General features: G+C 44.6%; 1 protein-coding gene across 6 annotated transcripts in view; it reads right to left on the bottom strand.

Moving 5' to 3' along the window:
• Positions 1-16993, bottom strand: part of LOC139535858 (disco-interacting protein 2 homolog B-A-like) — a 70142-nt gene that overhangs the window by 8574 nt on the left and 44575 nt on the right. For 3 of the 6 annotated variants that reach the window (XM_071335707.1, XM_071335708.1, XM_071335710.1), the window contains exons 7-33: positions 16932-16993; positions 16522-16719; positions 15856-15947; positions 15262-15372; positions 13427-13550; positions 11878-11987; positions 11700-11802; positions 11500-11564; positions 11298-11391; positions 11084-11203; positions 10719-10833; positions 10348-10487; positions 9607-9743; positions 9399-9479; positions 9175-9302; positions 7023-7137; positions 6677-6878; positions 6401-6513; positions 6001-6024; positions 4792-4872; positions 4541-4664; positions 4285-4406; positions 4003-4114; positions 1102-1211; positions 615-745; positions 361-529; positions 114-284 (exon numbers count right to left, since the gene is read on the bottom strand). The exon at positions 16932-16993 is cut by the window's right edge and continues 58 nt beyond it. In XM_071335707.1, coding sequence (XP_071191808.1) covers positions 114-284; positions 361-529; positions 615-745; positions 1102-1211; positions 4003-4114; positions 4285-4406; positions 4541-4664; positions 4792-4872; positions 6001-6024; positions 6401-6513; positions 6677-6878; positions 7023-7137; positions 9175-9302; positions 9399-9479; positions 9607-9743; positions 10348-10487; positions 10719-10833; positions 11084-11203; positions 11298-11391; positions 11500-11564; positions 11700-11802; positions 11878-11987; positions 13427-13550; positions 15262-15372; positions 15856-15947; positions 16522-16719; positions 16932-16993 — 3154 coding nt within the window. The remainder of the gene's footprint in view (positions 1-113; positions 285-360; positions 530-614; positions 746-1101; positions 1212-4002; positions 4115-4284; positions 4407-4540; positions 4665-4791; positions 4873-6000; positions 6025-6400; positions 6514-6676; positions 6879-7022; positions 7138-9174; positions 9303-9398; positions 9480-9606; positions 9744-10347; positions 10488-10718; positions 10834-11083; positions 11204-11297; positions 11392-11499; positions 11565-11699; positions 11803-11877; positions 11988-13426; positions 13551-15261; positions 15373-15855; positions 15948-16521; positions 16720-16931) is intronic. The other 3 variants (XM_071335709.1, XM_071335711.1, XR_011667208.1) reach the window with 2 other exon arrangements.

Genomic DNA, 16993 nt, shown 5'->3' with positions numbered 1-16993 from the left:
TGACTTTCGTAGTTAAATAAAGGTTCAATAAAAAATGAAATTCCCTGTTGCCTAGTACCTCCTCACAGAACTTGTTCTAGCTGGTGGAGTAACGGTTCTAACTGGTTGAGTACCTGCATGCAAATGGCAAGGTTGACCCTGGATCCGAAGGCTGTGCTGACAGCGCGGGGTGAGAGGCCCAGGTCTTTAAACAACTTGGAGAAGGACATGGTGAGGGCCAGACGAGGACGCTCCTCTGCTATCACCACACAGCTCCTCACACATGACAGGTTCAGCCCCCGCGCCTGGAGGGAAAAAGAGGGAGACGGTGAGTTAGCGTGTACATGTGTGTGTGAGAGCATGTGTGTGTATTATACTCACTTTGAGTATCTCTGTCTGCGTGCCTATCCCCTTGGTGCAGAGCTCCATGACAGAGTAGGAGCAGAAGGTGTCTCTGATGCGGTACTGGCTCAGGGTGCTCAGCCACAGGGGCAGACAGCTCTCCAACTCCAGAGGAGGGATTAGGATGGACTGGTGCCCTGAGTACACACTACACACAGGAAACAATAGAAGGTATGAGTTCAAAATGTTTGTATGAGAGAGAGATAAAGATACCCTGTGTGTGTGCGTGTGACCTTGCAAGGCACCACAGTACAAAGCCCAGGCCACAGTAAGGGTCTAGGCAGATGGCTATTTGGCGTGAGGAGTAGAGTTCACACTGCAGCTTGATGGAGCGACACAGAGCACTGACTGCCGCATGGGAGATCTGATGGACAGAAGCACACAACCAACCAACCAATCACACACACACACACACACACACACACACACACACACACACACACACACACACACACACACACACACACACACACACACACACACACACACACACACACACACACATCACAAAGAAACAACCAATAAGAGAAGCAGAATCAACTGGTAAAGTCATGGTTATGGCTACCGCCATTGGCCCACTGTAAATCAGAGGAGCAAAATTAGCTGTTGGCTACTGACTTTGCCAATGGCAGGCCGCTCATGGGTCACCAAGTTTGCAAACTATCTAGGGCTGTTTTAGAGTATTGAGACCAATCCGTAGCCTCCTGTGGGTGACCTTACCTTGACCCCGGTGAGCATGCCCGTGGTGGACACACTGAAGTCCAGATAGGCGATCATCTCTGCCGTGGGGGGCTTATAGATCATTGGAGATCTACGGCGAGGGAGGTCATCTGGAAGAAGGGAACATGCACAACAAGGTTGAGTTTCTCTGGCTTAGATTCTATGGTCAGGTATGTACTGTATGTAAGACCCATGGCGGGGGTTCTCGAAGTGGGGTGCGGCGGTACTGCAGGGGGTCCGCAGCCAGATCTCAAAATAAATAAATATATATAGTACCAGCCAAAAGTTTGGACACACCTACTGTGTCAAGGTTATTGCTGTATTTTTACTATTTTCTACATTGTATAATAATAGTGAATACAACAAAACTATGAAATAACACATTTGGAATCATGTAGTAACCAAAAAAGTGTTAAACAAATAAAAATATAAGTTGCCACCCTTTGCTTTGATGACAGCTTAACTAGGCAAGTCAGTTAAGAACAAATTCTTATTTACAATGACAGCCTACCCTGGCCAAACCCTAACAACACTGGGCCAATTGTGCGCCACCTTATGAGACTCCCAATCACGCCCAGTTGTGATACAGCCTGGAATCTAAACAGGGTCTGTAGTGACGCCTCTAGCACTGAGATGCAGTGCCTTAGACCGCTGCGCCACTCATGTGCCTGTCACTGAGGAGTGGCTTCTGTCTGGTCACTCTACCATGAATGCCTGATTGGTGGAGGGCTACAGAGATGGTTGTCCTGTGGAGGAACTGTGGAGCTCTGTCAGAACAACCATCGGGTTCTTGGTCACCTCCCTGACGAAGGCCCTTCTCACCCGATTGCTCAGTTTGGCTGGGCGGCCAGCTGTAGGAAGACTGTGGGACCTTAGGACAGGTGTGTGCCTTTCCAAATCATGTCCAATCAATTGAATTTACCACAGGTGTACTCCAATCAAGTTGTACAAACATCTCAAGGATGATCAATGGAAACAGGATGGACCTGAGCTCAATTTCGAGTCTCATAGCAAAGGGTCTGAATACTTGTGTACTTGTACTTGTAATACTTTTGTCATTATGGGGTATTGTGTGTAGATTGATGAGGAAACAAATTCATGTAATCAATTTTAGAATAAGGCTGTAACATAGCAACATTTGGAAAAAGGGAAGGGGTCTTCTGCACTGTATATATTTTTTTAAACAAAAATAAATAAAAAGGAATATTACTAGCAACAACAGATTAAACAAATGTTGGAAAAGGGATCCATGGAATAAGTTTAGAGGGTGTAATACAATGTGATATTATTTATCTACAATTTATGTTTTTAACCCTGGGCAACATGGGCATAGAAGGCTCACAGGGATATTGGCATCCACAGCATTCCAATTCTATATTTTTCTCAACTTATTTAACTCAATACTTATTGTAATACCCAAAATGATAGATTTAAAAAAAAACAAATGCACTGTTATCTAAGCAAAGTTCACTTAGCCTCATAGCAAAATGTGTGGAATTGCAGGATATTAGCTTTCAAGGTATCTCTCAACCCCAAATTCATCCTTTGCCCAACCCCTTCAAATAAAAAAGATTAATTAAAATCAGTGGGTTGGGATATTGCTCATAAATATTAATTTTGGAGGTGGGTAAACATAGTTGTACCTGATCCCAACACTTTCTTACTAAAAGTCCACTGGCACGCTCTGATAAAACTGTATTCATCGCGAGCAAATACAACTCTGGACAGTTAGCTCACAGCGGTAAGGCGCGGAGTTCCTGACATCTATTGCAAATGAACTCAGATTGGTTTTGGGTACTGTATAAAAACCTACAACTACTACCAGGGGGACCCCTCTCACAGGTATGCTTTCACTTTTCAGAATTAGACGTATGTGGGCACAGGATGAACATTGTAAATTAAGGATAAAAAAAATAGAAAAAGACATCTGCCCCATGCGGGATTAGAACTCACAACCATTGAACTATGAGCCAACCAACTGTCTTAGCAGAATGTGCCACCAGTCAGAGTAGTTGGGAGAAACTACAACCAACTGACATGACTACCACTGTCATCTATTTCTTGTTATGATAGAGGTAGCTACGAATCTAAACGTATGAACCTCATAGCCTACATGTATTTTTTTTTCTTTCGTAAAAGCACATAGATGTGTATGAAATGATAAGCAAAAACATTGAATTTGGTCATATGCTGAAATGTGCCTTACTGCCTTTAGAATTTTGTGTAATGTCAGTAGTCGAGTTAAGGAAGCATCATGCTAAATAGATTGTCACACTCCACTTATCAAGACCATTGCCAAATAAGTTACGCTGTCACCTGCTTTTACAGTTAGCCTTGAGGTGGTACTAACCAGCTTATCGAGAAGGGAGTGTCTTTCATACTGAACGCCTCCCTTGATGACGTAGAGGCACCTTCTCAAGGTGCCTCTACATCACCATTTCAATGGTAGAGTTGAATCGCTAGGGACAAAAAGAGCTAGATTTACTACTAAAAGACCAAAATATATAACTTTTGTTACGAACTGTCAAAATGAGGACTTGACATGTTTCACTATAACTAAGCCTAAAACATCTGATAACTTAAAAAAAAAAAAGTTTTTGCCATGAAAGTTACTCTTTAAAGCAGCAACAACAAAAAATCTCTGTGCCCCATGACAAAATGTGTAGAATTGCAGGAAAGTAGCTTGAAAACTGCAAAAATTCTCTGATGTCAATAGGCTGCCCTTTAAAATGTTCCTTCCCAGGGCCTGAGAATTGTTTGTCTGGCCATGCACTGCTGAAGTCATAGTAAAACTCCTTGTATGCTATTTTTATCTCATTCGAGTTGTGTTCTGATGAGGGTGCCCCTGATGAATTTGCTATATCTGCGACACATTTTTTTTAAACCTCTGTTCTATAGTACCTGTGTCTATGATTGTCGGCCATGTTTTAATGTTCACAGTGGCAGCAGCCTCTTTGGAGCGCAGGATCCTCATGAGGTTCTGAGTGGTGAGGATACAGGCAGCTTTACTGACCTGGGGACAGACAGAGGCACCACAAACAACATGTTAGTTAGTAGAAAAATATGGTTCCAACTTCCTACCTTAGGAAGACCAAAATAATGACACCCAAACACCATGCTCATAAAATAGCACCCAACCTCATACACTCAGGTGATCAAAAGATAGCACACATACACACTTACGTCGATGATCATGCGGACAGTGGGCAGTGTGGCTGCCAGGTTCTGTGGGTGAGGAGGTCTGACAGTGACAGGAACACAGCCAGCATAGAGGCAGCCATAGAAAGAGGCTATCAGATCAATACCTAGAGTGAGAGACAGAACGAGAGAGTGACTATAACTGTAAGTCATCCTGAATGGGTACGACTATGCCAGTATCAGTGCCAGTATGACAGATGGACAAACAGAGACAGGTGGACGGACAGACGGAAGGACCCACCAGGAGGGTAGAGCAGCACCACGTTGTTCCCGGTGTTGACGCTGCCTTTCTCTGTGAGAGCCGCTGCAATCTTCTCCGCCCGCTTGTGCAGCTGCACACACGTTGCTGTGGATACAACTAGCCCCTGAAGCACAGGAGTTAGAGAGAGAGGGTAGGGGCAAGGGGTTTATTTACAACTGGGCCCAACTGTATATGGGGGGGTTCTGTTTATTGTATGTGTGAGAGTGAGTCTATAAGTGTGAGAGTGCTACCTTTGCATTGAGCAGCACATAGAGACAGTGGTCTGGATCAGTCTGTGCTCTCCACTGTAGAGCCTCGGATAGGAACTGGTGCTGAGGAGAGAAAAGAGGGTCAAAGTTCATTCCATAGCAATCATGTCAATATGGATATCAATTTTATATCAACAAGATTTTTAAAATTATAATAAATTGATATAAAGTTATGCCAAAATAACCACACAGAAATATAATAGGAGTTTTATTTTGCTGATGGGAGGAACTCGATAGAACTTTAATTTCCTCAAGTTCATTCTCTTAAGTTAAGTCGAAGGTCATGAAGATGGTCAATACAGTCACTCTGCAGTAAATAACCCTGGAGCCAAAATGTCCTCCGTAAGCAGCTTTTCTACCAGGAGGAAGGAAACTGTCACTCCCATTGGCAAATCAACAAGCAAATGGACAATTTAGAACATGCAGCATTAGCCAATCTACTTCTTAAAATAATGAACTGATTTCAGTTGTAGCTAACAGCAATGATGGGGAGAGATCCATTGGGGAGAGAAAGCAAAGCACATAAAGAGGAGATGTGAATGTCTGGAAGATGGCTTGCCAGGGACTTCCTCTGAGTCCACACAACTCTGCAGATCAGCAAGGCCTGTGTGTGTGTGTAGCAACGGTCATCACATTTTTTTAAAATAATAAATGCAACAGTTGGACAATGGATAAAGATATTCCACTTTTTAAAAATGTTTTAAATACATCAGATAGACTAAATTATAGCACATAAACATTTTAGTTCAAGGAGTTTGGTGGGAATTCAGTTATTCAACTTATTGTCAAATGTCACTTTTATTTCTTAGAATGCACTCATATATACATTTTATTTTTATATATGAGTGTGTGTACTATTTTGAACATTCAGAGGTGATGGAGGGCAATGGAAGGCATGGGGCATCAGGTGGCATTAAGAGGTACGCCGACAGACTGTCACCATAACTGTGCTGTGATCCAGAAAAATAACAGAAAACTGCGTAATACATTGGCACATGCAGATTCCGAGCATTACTTCTGACACCATGCAAGAGCTCACATCTTGCCAGAACTTGCATCCATAGAAAGATCTGTGTATGCAACTGAAGAATGGCTCCATTCACATTTGGAGCTTCACTGTACAGCACATTGCAGACAGAAGCAAAGGTAGGACCAGGGTGTTACAGAGTTAGAGGGGGCAGTAGCTCTTACCATGATAGTAGGCCACATACGGAGCTATATAGATCCAGAGAGATGGGTGCATTAGGACAGAGGAGAGAATGCATCATGTTGCCCACATGGTTTACCAGCTATCTTGTCCTGTCCAACTAAATAGCTAGTAAACACTTATTGGACCACTGGTGGCAAAGAGGCCGCACGCCACTGCAGGCAAGCCCATATTGGACCGCTGTTTGCAACCAATATGGTAGTATTATGCCGCTGGCAGCCCAACAGCATACTGACCGTGAGTCGGCATGCCATTGTTAGTAGTGTTGGCTACCACCAGGTTATTAGTGCCAGCTACCGCTATCGTCCCTACCCTGCTATGGGCCAGCGTGCATGTGGGTCCTATCTAACTGGTGTGATGAGAGAGGTCCTGAGGTGGTCCTACCTTCCTGACCAGGTCCTGGTCCTCGATCATTCCCAGATCCCTGCCTGCTGCCTGGGCTATCCTCTTCCCTGCTACTAGATTCCCCACCATGATGGAGGCTGGACCCACACCCACTAAAGAGAAAGAGAGAGAGAGAGAGAGAGAGAATATGTGAGAGAGAGAAAGATGCATATTTACAATCAGATAAACAGTCCCTAGCTCAAAAGACATGGTAACTGTAAGCCAAATCAATTGCCAAGTTTTGCTGTATGATCCCCTGAACTGAGCCTATTGTACCTGGCTGTTTCTGCCGTGGTTTGGGGAGGTTGGTGACACAGGTATGGGGGCACATGAGGATGTTACAGGGGTGCAGGTTGCCGTCCAGGAAGTTCTGCTTGGTCTCAAAGATGTGGATCCCTCCCAGGTGGGTCTTGGGTAACGTGTTGGCAGGCACCAGGGCTAGGCAGTACAGACCCACCTGGTGGATACTGTCAATGGCCTGGACAATGGACACACACACACACACACACATACACACACACACACAACACTCCTCAGTCAGTCAACTTCCCTGTACATTGAAAACAGTGGTGTTTGTGTTGGAATGTACCAAGAAAAAGGTGTTTGTAGAGCTGTTAGCTACCTGCAGTACTCTGCTCATCCACTGGAAGCTGTCCTCCTCACTGGCATCTGGCCTCTGCTCTGCCACAATAACTATCCTCTCATCATAGAACACCGTCACAGAGAACACCGCAATCCTGACACACACAAGCGGATTAGAATGTCTACTCTGCAATGATCCATAGTCACACACACACATATAGTTGAAGTCGGAAGTTTACATACACTTAGGTTGGAGTCATTAAAACTCGTTTTTCAACCACTCCACACATTTCTTGTTTAACAAACTATAGTTTTGGCAAATCGGTTAGGAAATCTACTTTGTGCATGACACAAGTAATTTTTCCAACAATTGTTTACAGACAGATTATTTCACTTATAATTCACTGTATCACAATTCCAGTGGGTCAAATGTTTACATACACTAAGTTGACTGTGCCTTTAAACAGCTTGGAAAATTCCAGAAAATTATGTCATGGCTTTAGAAGCTTCTGATAGGCTAATTGACATCATTTGAGTCAATTGGAGGTGTACCTGTGGATGTATTTCAAGGCCTACCTTCAAACTCAAAGTGCCTCTTTGCTTGACATCATGGGAAAATCAAAAGAAATCAGCCAAGACCTCAGAAAAAAACATTGTAGACCTCCACAAGTCTGGTTCCTCATTGGGAGCAATTTCCAAACGCCTGAAGGTACCACGTTCATCTGTACAAACAATAGTATGCAAATATAAACACCATGGGACCATGCAGCCGTCATACCGCTTAGGAAGGAGACGTGTTCTGTCTCCTAGAGATGAACGTACTTTGGTGAGAAAAGTACAAATCTATCCCAGAACAACAGCAAAGGAGCTTGTGAAGATGCTGGAGGAAACAGGTACAAAAGTATCTATATCCACAGTAAAACGAGTCCTATATCGACATAACCTGAAAGGCAGCTCAGCAAGGAAGAAGCCACTGCTCCAAAACCGACATAAGAAAGACAGACTACGGTTTGCAACTGCACATGGGGACAAAGATCATAGTTTTTGGAGAAATGTCCTCTAGTCTGATGAAACAAAAATAAAACTGCTTGGCTATAATGACCATCGTTATGTCTGGAGAAAAAGGTGGACGCTTGCAAGCCGAAGAACACCATCTCAACCGTGAAGCACGGGGGTGGCAGTATCACGTTGTGGGGGTGCTTTGTGCAGGAGAGACTGGTGCACTTCACAAAATAGATGGCATTATGAGGTAAGAAAATCATGTGGATATATTGAAGCAACATCTAAAGACATCAGTCAGGAAGTTAAAGCTTGGTCGCAAATGGGTTTTCCAAATGGACAATGATCCCAAGCATACTTCCAAAGTTGTGGCAAAATGGCTTAAGGACAACAAAGTCAAGGTATTGGAGTGGCCATCACAAAGCCCTGACCTCAATCCTATAGAACATTTGTGGGCAGAACTGAAAAAACGTGTGCGAGCAAGGAGGCCTACAAACCTGACTCAGTTACACCAGCTCTGTCAGGAGGAATGGGCCAAAATTCACCCAACTTACTGTGGGAAGCTTGTGGAAGGCTACCCAAAATGCTTGACCCAAGTTAAACAATTTAAAGGCAATGCTACCAAATACTAATTGAGTGTGTGTAAACTTCTGACCCACTGGGAATGTGATGAAAGAAATAAAAGCTGAAATAAATAATTCTCTACTATTATTCTGACATTTCACATTCTTAAAATAAAGTGGTGATCTTAACTGACCTAGGAAAGGGAATTTTTACTAGGATTAAATGTCAGGAATTATGAAATACTGAGTTTAAATGTATTTGGCTAAGGTGTATGTAAACTTCCGACTTCAACTGTATGCATTCATTACACATAAATACACACCCACACATAAAGCAGAGAACACCACAATTCCTACACACACAAAACCACTCTGAAGAAGACAATGCTCTGATCATTAGCTGATCGTTCCCAAACCATAGGAATCCCCACCCACTTTAAAATGGTGGAAGCCCTCAATGACAACGTCCACGCAAAAACAAGTTATTTCCCAGTAATTATCACTATACATCTCTATGCTCAATCCCCACTACAATTGACTCACATCGAGCACGCACTGCACAGATCTCATCCAATGTTGATTCAAATACATGCTGACCCATGCGCACACACACACACACACAGTAATCACCTTCCGCGATACACAGTCTTGACAGGCTCCACGGCGAGTGCTGTGGCCACCAAGTCATCAGCGTTGTGTCTCCTCCCACTCACCAGCAGCAGGCCTTCGTTCTTCCCCACCACAAATATCAGACTGCCCTGTAGAAGGGTTAGACACAGCCGTCAATACAGACTGACACACAAACGCTCACAGATATGGACACGCGCACACACACACACAACATTCCTACTTACAGGTCCTACGAAGCCTAGGAGTCCAGATCTCACAAAGGGGATCTCTCCAATAGGAGCACCAAGAGTATTGACAGGAATCACCTATAGACAGACATGTTTCATTAAAATGTCTAATAAAAGAAGTGTTGAACAGCATATTGGTGTGTCTGACCAGGTGTAAGATGTGCTGTAACACATAAGGGGAAATTGAATGGTTGTGGGTCCGTACCTCAAAGGTGTTCTTGGTGACTCCTGGTAGGCCATAGTACATGTTGCCTCCGGCACGAGAGTTCACCACGATCTCCCCTATCTCATCTGTCTTACACAGCTGAGGAGGCCCTTCAGGCTTCACTATACACATCAGAGCTGCAGACACAGAGACAGGCTTCACTATACACATCAGAGACACAGAGACAGGCTTCACTATACACATCAGAGCTGCAGACAGAGACATGCTTCACTATACACATCAGAGCTGCAGACACAGAGACAGGCTTCACTATACACATCAGAGCTGCAGACAGAGACATGCTTCACTATACACATCAGAGCTGCAGACACAGAGACAGGCTTCACTATACACATCAGAGCTGCAGACAGAGACATGCTTCACTATACACATCAGAGCTGCAGACACAGAGACAGGCTTCACTATACACATCAGAGCTGCAGACACAGAGACAGGCTTCACTATACACATCAGAGCTGCAGACACAGAGACAGGCTTCATTATACACAGAGATACAGAGACAGTCAGATGCACACAATAATGCAGAAACCTATTTACACATAAAGAAACAAAATGGACATGCCGTGGAGGGGATTTGGAATCCCACTCTCGTGATGAGTGACTGTAGCCAGGCCTGAGACTTCTAAGCCAGTTACACACATACAAATGGATTTCACTCCTGATATCTTTCCCATTTCTCTCGCTCTTCTACACTGTGCACCCCCTATCCCCTCTCCTCACCTCCAGGCATCACGTGACCCACGTCCTGCACGGTGAGGGCAGAGTTTTTGTCCTCCGCGTTGACCCTGATGACCCCGTGACTTAGACCCCCCATGGAGAGGATGGCCCTGGCTGGGAGGGGCATCCCCGGAACCCCCAGCCTGCACACAGAGGGGCACAGGACAGGGATTTTACAGAAGAATATACACATAGTGCCGAAAGACGATCCTTTTATCCATACATGCTTTCAATCATTGAAGGTGCAGTATGTAACTTTAATTTACTCCCATTTTTCCAGAGGCAAATCAGGACACTACAAACACATTTTTGCCAATTAGCAAAACAAAACAAAAACTGTTACATTCGCCATGAAGACCCATCAGGTATCCTACCTGCGAATGGCCACCGTCATGGCCTCAGGGGAGGTGGCACAGGGACAAATGACCTCTGGCTTCAACCCGTGGATCTGGAACACGTTGAGGAAGGCATCACAGGATGACACCGACCCTAAGGGAGAGACACAGATAGAGACATCTCATAACACTGACCATTTTTAGAGGGTATCTATTCTAACCATACAGGGCTTTGTTTTTCACTTGCAATTGTCCTATTGCATGTGGGACGTTTGCTCTATGTCAGCCCCACTGACTGCCTGGAAGTTGCCATGCAGACCAGTTCCAAGCATGTCTGCCACCTGTAGTTCCAGTGTGGCTTCCAGAGACTACATTTCCCTGCATGGACTACATTTCATACTCACAGGGGTTGGCTCCATCAGCAACGATGAGCATGTGCAGTGATGCCAGACTGGTGTCCCTCTGTTCCCTGTGTGCCATCATGGCCCAGTGCAGGTCACGACACTTCACCAAGGCAACGCGCGCTACGAGGGAAGAGGAGGGACAAATGAGTACATTAACCTCACAGTGTTCTCATGGTCACACAGAGAGAGAGAGTTGTGGAGGTGGTGTAACTACCTTTGTGTATGTGGACCCTCTGAACCCAGGAGAGAGGGCAAGCCTTCATCACAGCGTAGGGCACACTGATGGTGTGGATCCTGTTCATTACACTCTGAAAGAACAACAAAATACAACTTATTAAATGGAAATACATATGATATGAAATCAATTTACCAGTAACTATTATCCCCCCCATCGACAAACACCCACACACTCTCACCGTGAGAACTCCATGCCACAGGCCCATGTCCTTTTTAAAGTCCAGAACGTTCACTAATGTCTCACCTAAGAACAGAAACAGATAAGTCCCTATGAGAAGCATCCTTTAAACACTTGTTCCCTGTGTATCATCCTCATGAAGATGCCATAAACTTACTCTCACGATAGAGTATGCCTCTTTCATATAGAGTAGTTCCTCACCCTCACAGTAGTTGCAGGCCTGGGTCAGTGCTTGGCAATGGGTCAACATGGCCACCTTAGACACAGCCACACCCATCACTGTGCCCTCCTTACTAGCCTTGTACTAGAGGGAGAGAAAACACAATTATTTAGGATTAGATTAGGAGTACACACATATGCATGTGCACACACATTTCACCTCTATGTATGCAGGGTCAGTGTTCGCTGTAGGGATGTGGGGCTGCCAGTCCTTGCCAGGTTTGGTGAGGTACTTGGAATCTGTCACCACCCACTTTAGCCGAGGCCAGCCTATAAGAGACAGTCAATATCATACACCAGCCAATCAACTTCATTAAAAAGAGACTCGTAGCGAAAGAGGAAAGGTATCACATTTGGATCTCTAGAGACAATAGTTGTGTTTGAGATCGACCAGATTGCAGTCGCCGACTCGATGACTAAAACCACCTGGCTTCCTAAATAACTACTCATTATTATTTGTAGATCAGTCAGTTTACTTAGTCAGTCAGCTGTGACGGAGCAAGAGCTGACTGATCTACAAATAATAGGTCTCCTAACCTAGAATTCCTTGCCAACCGCATTATCTACCAAGATAATTCTCTTTGATTATAATCACAGTCGTGTATATCCCCCCAAGCAGATACCTCGACGGCCCTCAAGGAACTTAATTGGACTCTATGAAAACTGGAAACCACATATCTTGAGGGTGCATTTATTGTAGTTGGGGATTTTAACAAGGCTAATCTGAAAACAAGGCTCCCTAAATTGTATCAGCATATCGAATGCGCGACCCGGGCTGGCAAATTTCTGAATCATTGTTACTCTAACTTCCGCAACGCATACAAAGCCTTCCCTCGCCCTCCTTTCGGCAAATCTGACCACGACTCCATTTTGTTGCTCCCAGTTTATAGACAGAAACTAAAACAGGAAACGCCTATGCTCAGGTCTGTTCAACGTTGGTCCGACCAATCTGATTCCACGCTTCAAGATTGCTTCGATCACGTGGACTGGGATATGTTCCGGATAGCGTCGAACAACAACATTGATGTATACGCTGATTCGGTGAGCGAGTTAATTAGCAAGTGCATCAGTGATGTTCGCGCTTTCAGTTTCGCACGAATGCTGCCATCAATCCACGGTTTCTGGTTTGGGAATGTTTTAATCGTTGCTGTGGGTATAACGTCGCCGATGCACTTTCTAATGAACTCGCTCACCGAATCAGCGTATTCGTCAATGTTGTTGTTGGACGCAATGCGGAACATATCCCAATCCACGTGATCGAAGCAGTCTTGAAGCGTGGAATCAGATTGGTCGAACCAGCGTTGAACAGACCTGAGCGCGGGAGCTTCTTGTTTTAGTTTCTGTCTGTAGGCTGGAAGCAACAAAATGGAGTCGTGGTGAGCTTTTCCGAAAGGAGGGCGGGGGAGGGCCTTATATGCGTCGCGGAAGTTAGAATAACAATGATCCAGGGTTTTACCAGCCCTGGTAGCACAATCGATATGCTGATAGAATTTAGGGAGTCTTGTTTTCAGATTAGCCTTGTTAAAATCCCCAGCTCCCCAGCTACAATGAATGCAGCCTTGTTAGATATTACTACATGGTCAGAACTAGAAGCACAAGCATTTTGCTACACTCACATTAATATCTACTAACCATGTGTATGTGACCAATAAAATTTGATTTGACATTGATGCTCTGGAACACGGCCAGTAATAGAGGCAGCTCCTGACCTTTAAACTGTACAATCTCTCCGGTGGGCATCTTGGGAAGTCCCTTCAGACAGATCTCACTGGTCAGGGCCAAACTCACACTACAGCTGCCCAGCAGGAAGCCCACCTGACTACTGCCTGCATCCTGGTGGCAGAACAACAATGAGAAATGGAGTCAATCACAGAGCAGATATACAGTGGCTTGCGAAAGTATTCACCCCCCTGGCATTTTTCCTATTTTGTTGCCTTACAACCTGGAATTAAAATAGATTTTTGGGGGGGTTTGTATCATTTGATTTACACAACATGCCTACCACTTTGAAGATGCAGAATATTGTTTTATTGTGAAACAAACAAGAAATAAGACAAAAAAACAGAAAACTTGAGCGTGCATAACTATTCATCCCCCCCAAAGTTAATATTTTTTAGAGACACCTTTTGCAGTAATTACAGCTGCAAGTCTCTTGGGGTATGTCTCTATAAGCTGGGCACATCTAGCCACTGGGATTTTTGCTCATTCGTCAAGGCAAAACTGCTCTAGCTCCTTCAAATTGGATGGGTTCATCTGGTGTACAGCAATCTTTAAGTCATACCACAGATTCTCAATTGGATTGAGGTCTGGGCTTTGACTAGGCCGTTCCAAGACATTTAAATGTTTCCCCTTAATAAACCATTTGAGTGTTGCTTTAGCAGTATGCTTAGGGTCAGTGTCCTGCTGGAAGGAGAACCTCCGTCCCAGTCTCAACTCTCTGGAAGATTGAAACAGGTTTCCCACAAGAATTTCCTTGTATTTAGCGCCATCCTTCTTTCAATTCTGACCAGTTTCCCAGTCCCTGCCGATGAAAAACATCCCCAAAGCATGATGCTGCCACCACCATGCTTCACTGTGGGGATGCTGTTCTCGGGGTGATGAGAGGTGTTGGGTTTGCGCCAGACATAGCGTTTTCCTTGATGGCCAAAAAGCTCAATTTTTGTCTCATCTGACCAGAGTACCTTCTTCCAAATGTTTGGGGAGTCTCCCACATGCCTTTTGGCAGACACCAAACGTGTTTGCTTATTTTTCTTCTTTAAGCAATGGCTTTTTTCTGTCCACTCTTCCGTAAAGCCCAGCTATGTGGAATGTACGGCTTAAAGTGGTTCTATGGACAGATACTCCGATCTCCGCTGTGGAGCTTTGCAGCTCCTTCAGGGTTATCTTTGGTCTTTTTGTTGCCTCTCTGATTAATGCCCTCATTGCCTGGCCCGTGAGTTTTGGTGGGCGGCCCTCTCTTTGCAGGTTTGTTGTGGTGCCATATTCTTTCTAATTTTAATAATGGATTTAATGGTGCTCTGTGGATGTTCAAAGTTTCTGATATTTTTTTATAACCTAACACTGATCTGTACTTCTCCACAACTTTGTCCCTGACCTGTTTGGAGAGCTCCTTGGTCTTCATGGTGCCCCTTGCTTAGTGGCGTTGCAGACTCTGGGGCCTTTCAGAACAGGTGTATATATACTGAGATCATGTTACAGATCATGTGACACTTAGATTGCACACAGGTGGAATTTATTTAACTAATCATGTGACTTCTGAACGTAATTGGTTGCACCAGATCTTATTTAGGGGCTTCATAGCAAATACATATGCACGCACCACTTTTCCGTTTTTTGAAACAAGTAAAAAAAAAAAAAATTCACTTCACCAATTTTGACTTTTTTTTGTATGTCCATTACATGAAATCCAAATAAAAATCTATTTAAATTACAGGTTGTAATGCAACAAAATAGGAAAAACGCCAAGGGGGATGAATACTTTTGCAAGGCACTGTAACAGCATGTCAATGTGAGTTTGAATAAGTTCCAATGGCATGTCCCTTACCTTGCGAGACAGAGGTACCTCTATAGGGACAGGGATGACCTCAGCCAGCAGGCAGCCATAGAAGGCCACCAAAAACATCCCAGGGTCACTGTTAGGGTACACTAGAGCCACCTACAGGAAGAAAAAAAATAAAAAGTTGATGTATGGACCTTAAAGGTTCACTATGCAGAAATCGCTCCGCCATTTCCTGGTTGCTAAAGTTCAAATAGTTCGCCTCATTTCAGTTTATGTGAAAAAACAAGCAAGTATTCTGTAGTGTAGAGAATCATTGTACCATCTAAACCATTATCAAATATATTTTCTATAAGCTAAAATATTGTATTTTCAGCTGTTTGAAGCTGGTGTACAAAACCGAAATTAAAAGATGAAAAACTTAAGCACGGGAAACATAGAAATAGTGCACGTAGAATATATCTACCGCTTCTTAGACATGTGCTCAATGAGAATGACAGATCTATAACAAAAATGTCTATGTGAATTTGGTCAGATTGCCCAAAAAGTTACATATTGCAGCTTTAATTTATGGGATTGTTTTGACGCTATATCATTACGACACAGAGGGAAGTAGAAGTAGCGTGAGTCGGTGTGTCTCACCCTGTCCCCAGGCTTGAGGACCTGCTCGTTCTTGGTCCCCAGTTTATTGAGGAGGGTGTAGGCCAGCTTCACACTGCGGCTCCACAGCTTTCCTGATGGAGGGAGAAGGGGAGGAGGGAGGAGGAGAGAGGAAAGAGGGAGGACGGGCATCGTAAATAACAGTGGCAAACTCTGACAATCAATCTCATACTCCTCCTCTCATAACCCTCCATTACTTTGATTACTCTATCCACACCATGTCTACAGTATAGTACCAACAATAACCTGAAATAATATAAGAAATAAATGATCCAGGGACAGACCTTGAACCTCCCTATAGAGTAAGTAGAGTTATTTAAATGTAAGCAATCGTATTACCATGAGGGTGTTAAGACTGTGACGTACCGTACGTCAGTGTGTACAGGGGTTTGTGTGTGGGCCAAGTTTCTTACCGTACGTCAGTGTGTACAGGGGTTTGTGTGTGGGCCAAGTTTCTTACCGTACGTCAGTGTGTACAGGGGTTTGTGTGTGGGCCAAGTTTCTTACCGTATGTCAGTGTGTACAGGGGTTTGTGTGTGGGCCAAGTTTCTTACCGTACGTCAGTGTGTACAGGGGTTTGTGTGTGGGCCAAGTTTCTTACCGTATGTCAGTGTGTACAGGGGTTTGTGTGTGGGCCAAGTTTCTTACCGTATGTCAGTGTGTACAGGGGTTTGCCAGTGATGTCCAAGGCGGTGAGGGCAGGGCTCTTGCCCTGTGTGGCCCCCCAGCGAACCAGGGCAGCCTGGAGGGCAGGGGGCCAGTTACTGACCACCCCCAGGGGCTCCCCCTTCACTGGGATGATCTGATGTCCCTCTGGCCGCGGGGTGTTGGGGTCCGGCTGAGGCACTGGAGGAGGAGACGGGGGGAGCAGTATTAACCAGAGAGCACCTTTGAGGTTGGTACAGAGGGGTGGACATGAAAATATTGTAGGTGACATTGACAGAGATATAGTCTGATCCCAGATCTGTTTGTGCTGACTGGAGTTGGCAAGACTGCACTAACAGATCTGGGACCAAGCTAAGAGAGATCTACTGATGGAAGAATAAATGGTGACTCACCCTCTACAATTTCCTCCTGGTCGTCCATGAAGAACTCACTGAGGGGGGGCCTCTTGGGCCTC

Source organism: Salvelinus alpinus, chromosome 12 (genome assembly GCF_045679555.1).
Source record: "Salvelinus alpinus chromosome 12, SLU_Salpinus.1, whole genome shotgun sequence".
NCBI lineage: Eukaryota > Metazoa > Chordata > Actinopteri > Salmoniformes > Salmonidae > Salvelinus > Salvelinus alpinus.
This window is presented reverse-complemented; position numbering and strand designations above follow the sequence as displayed.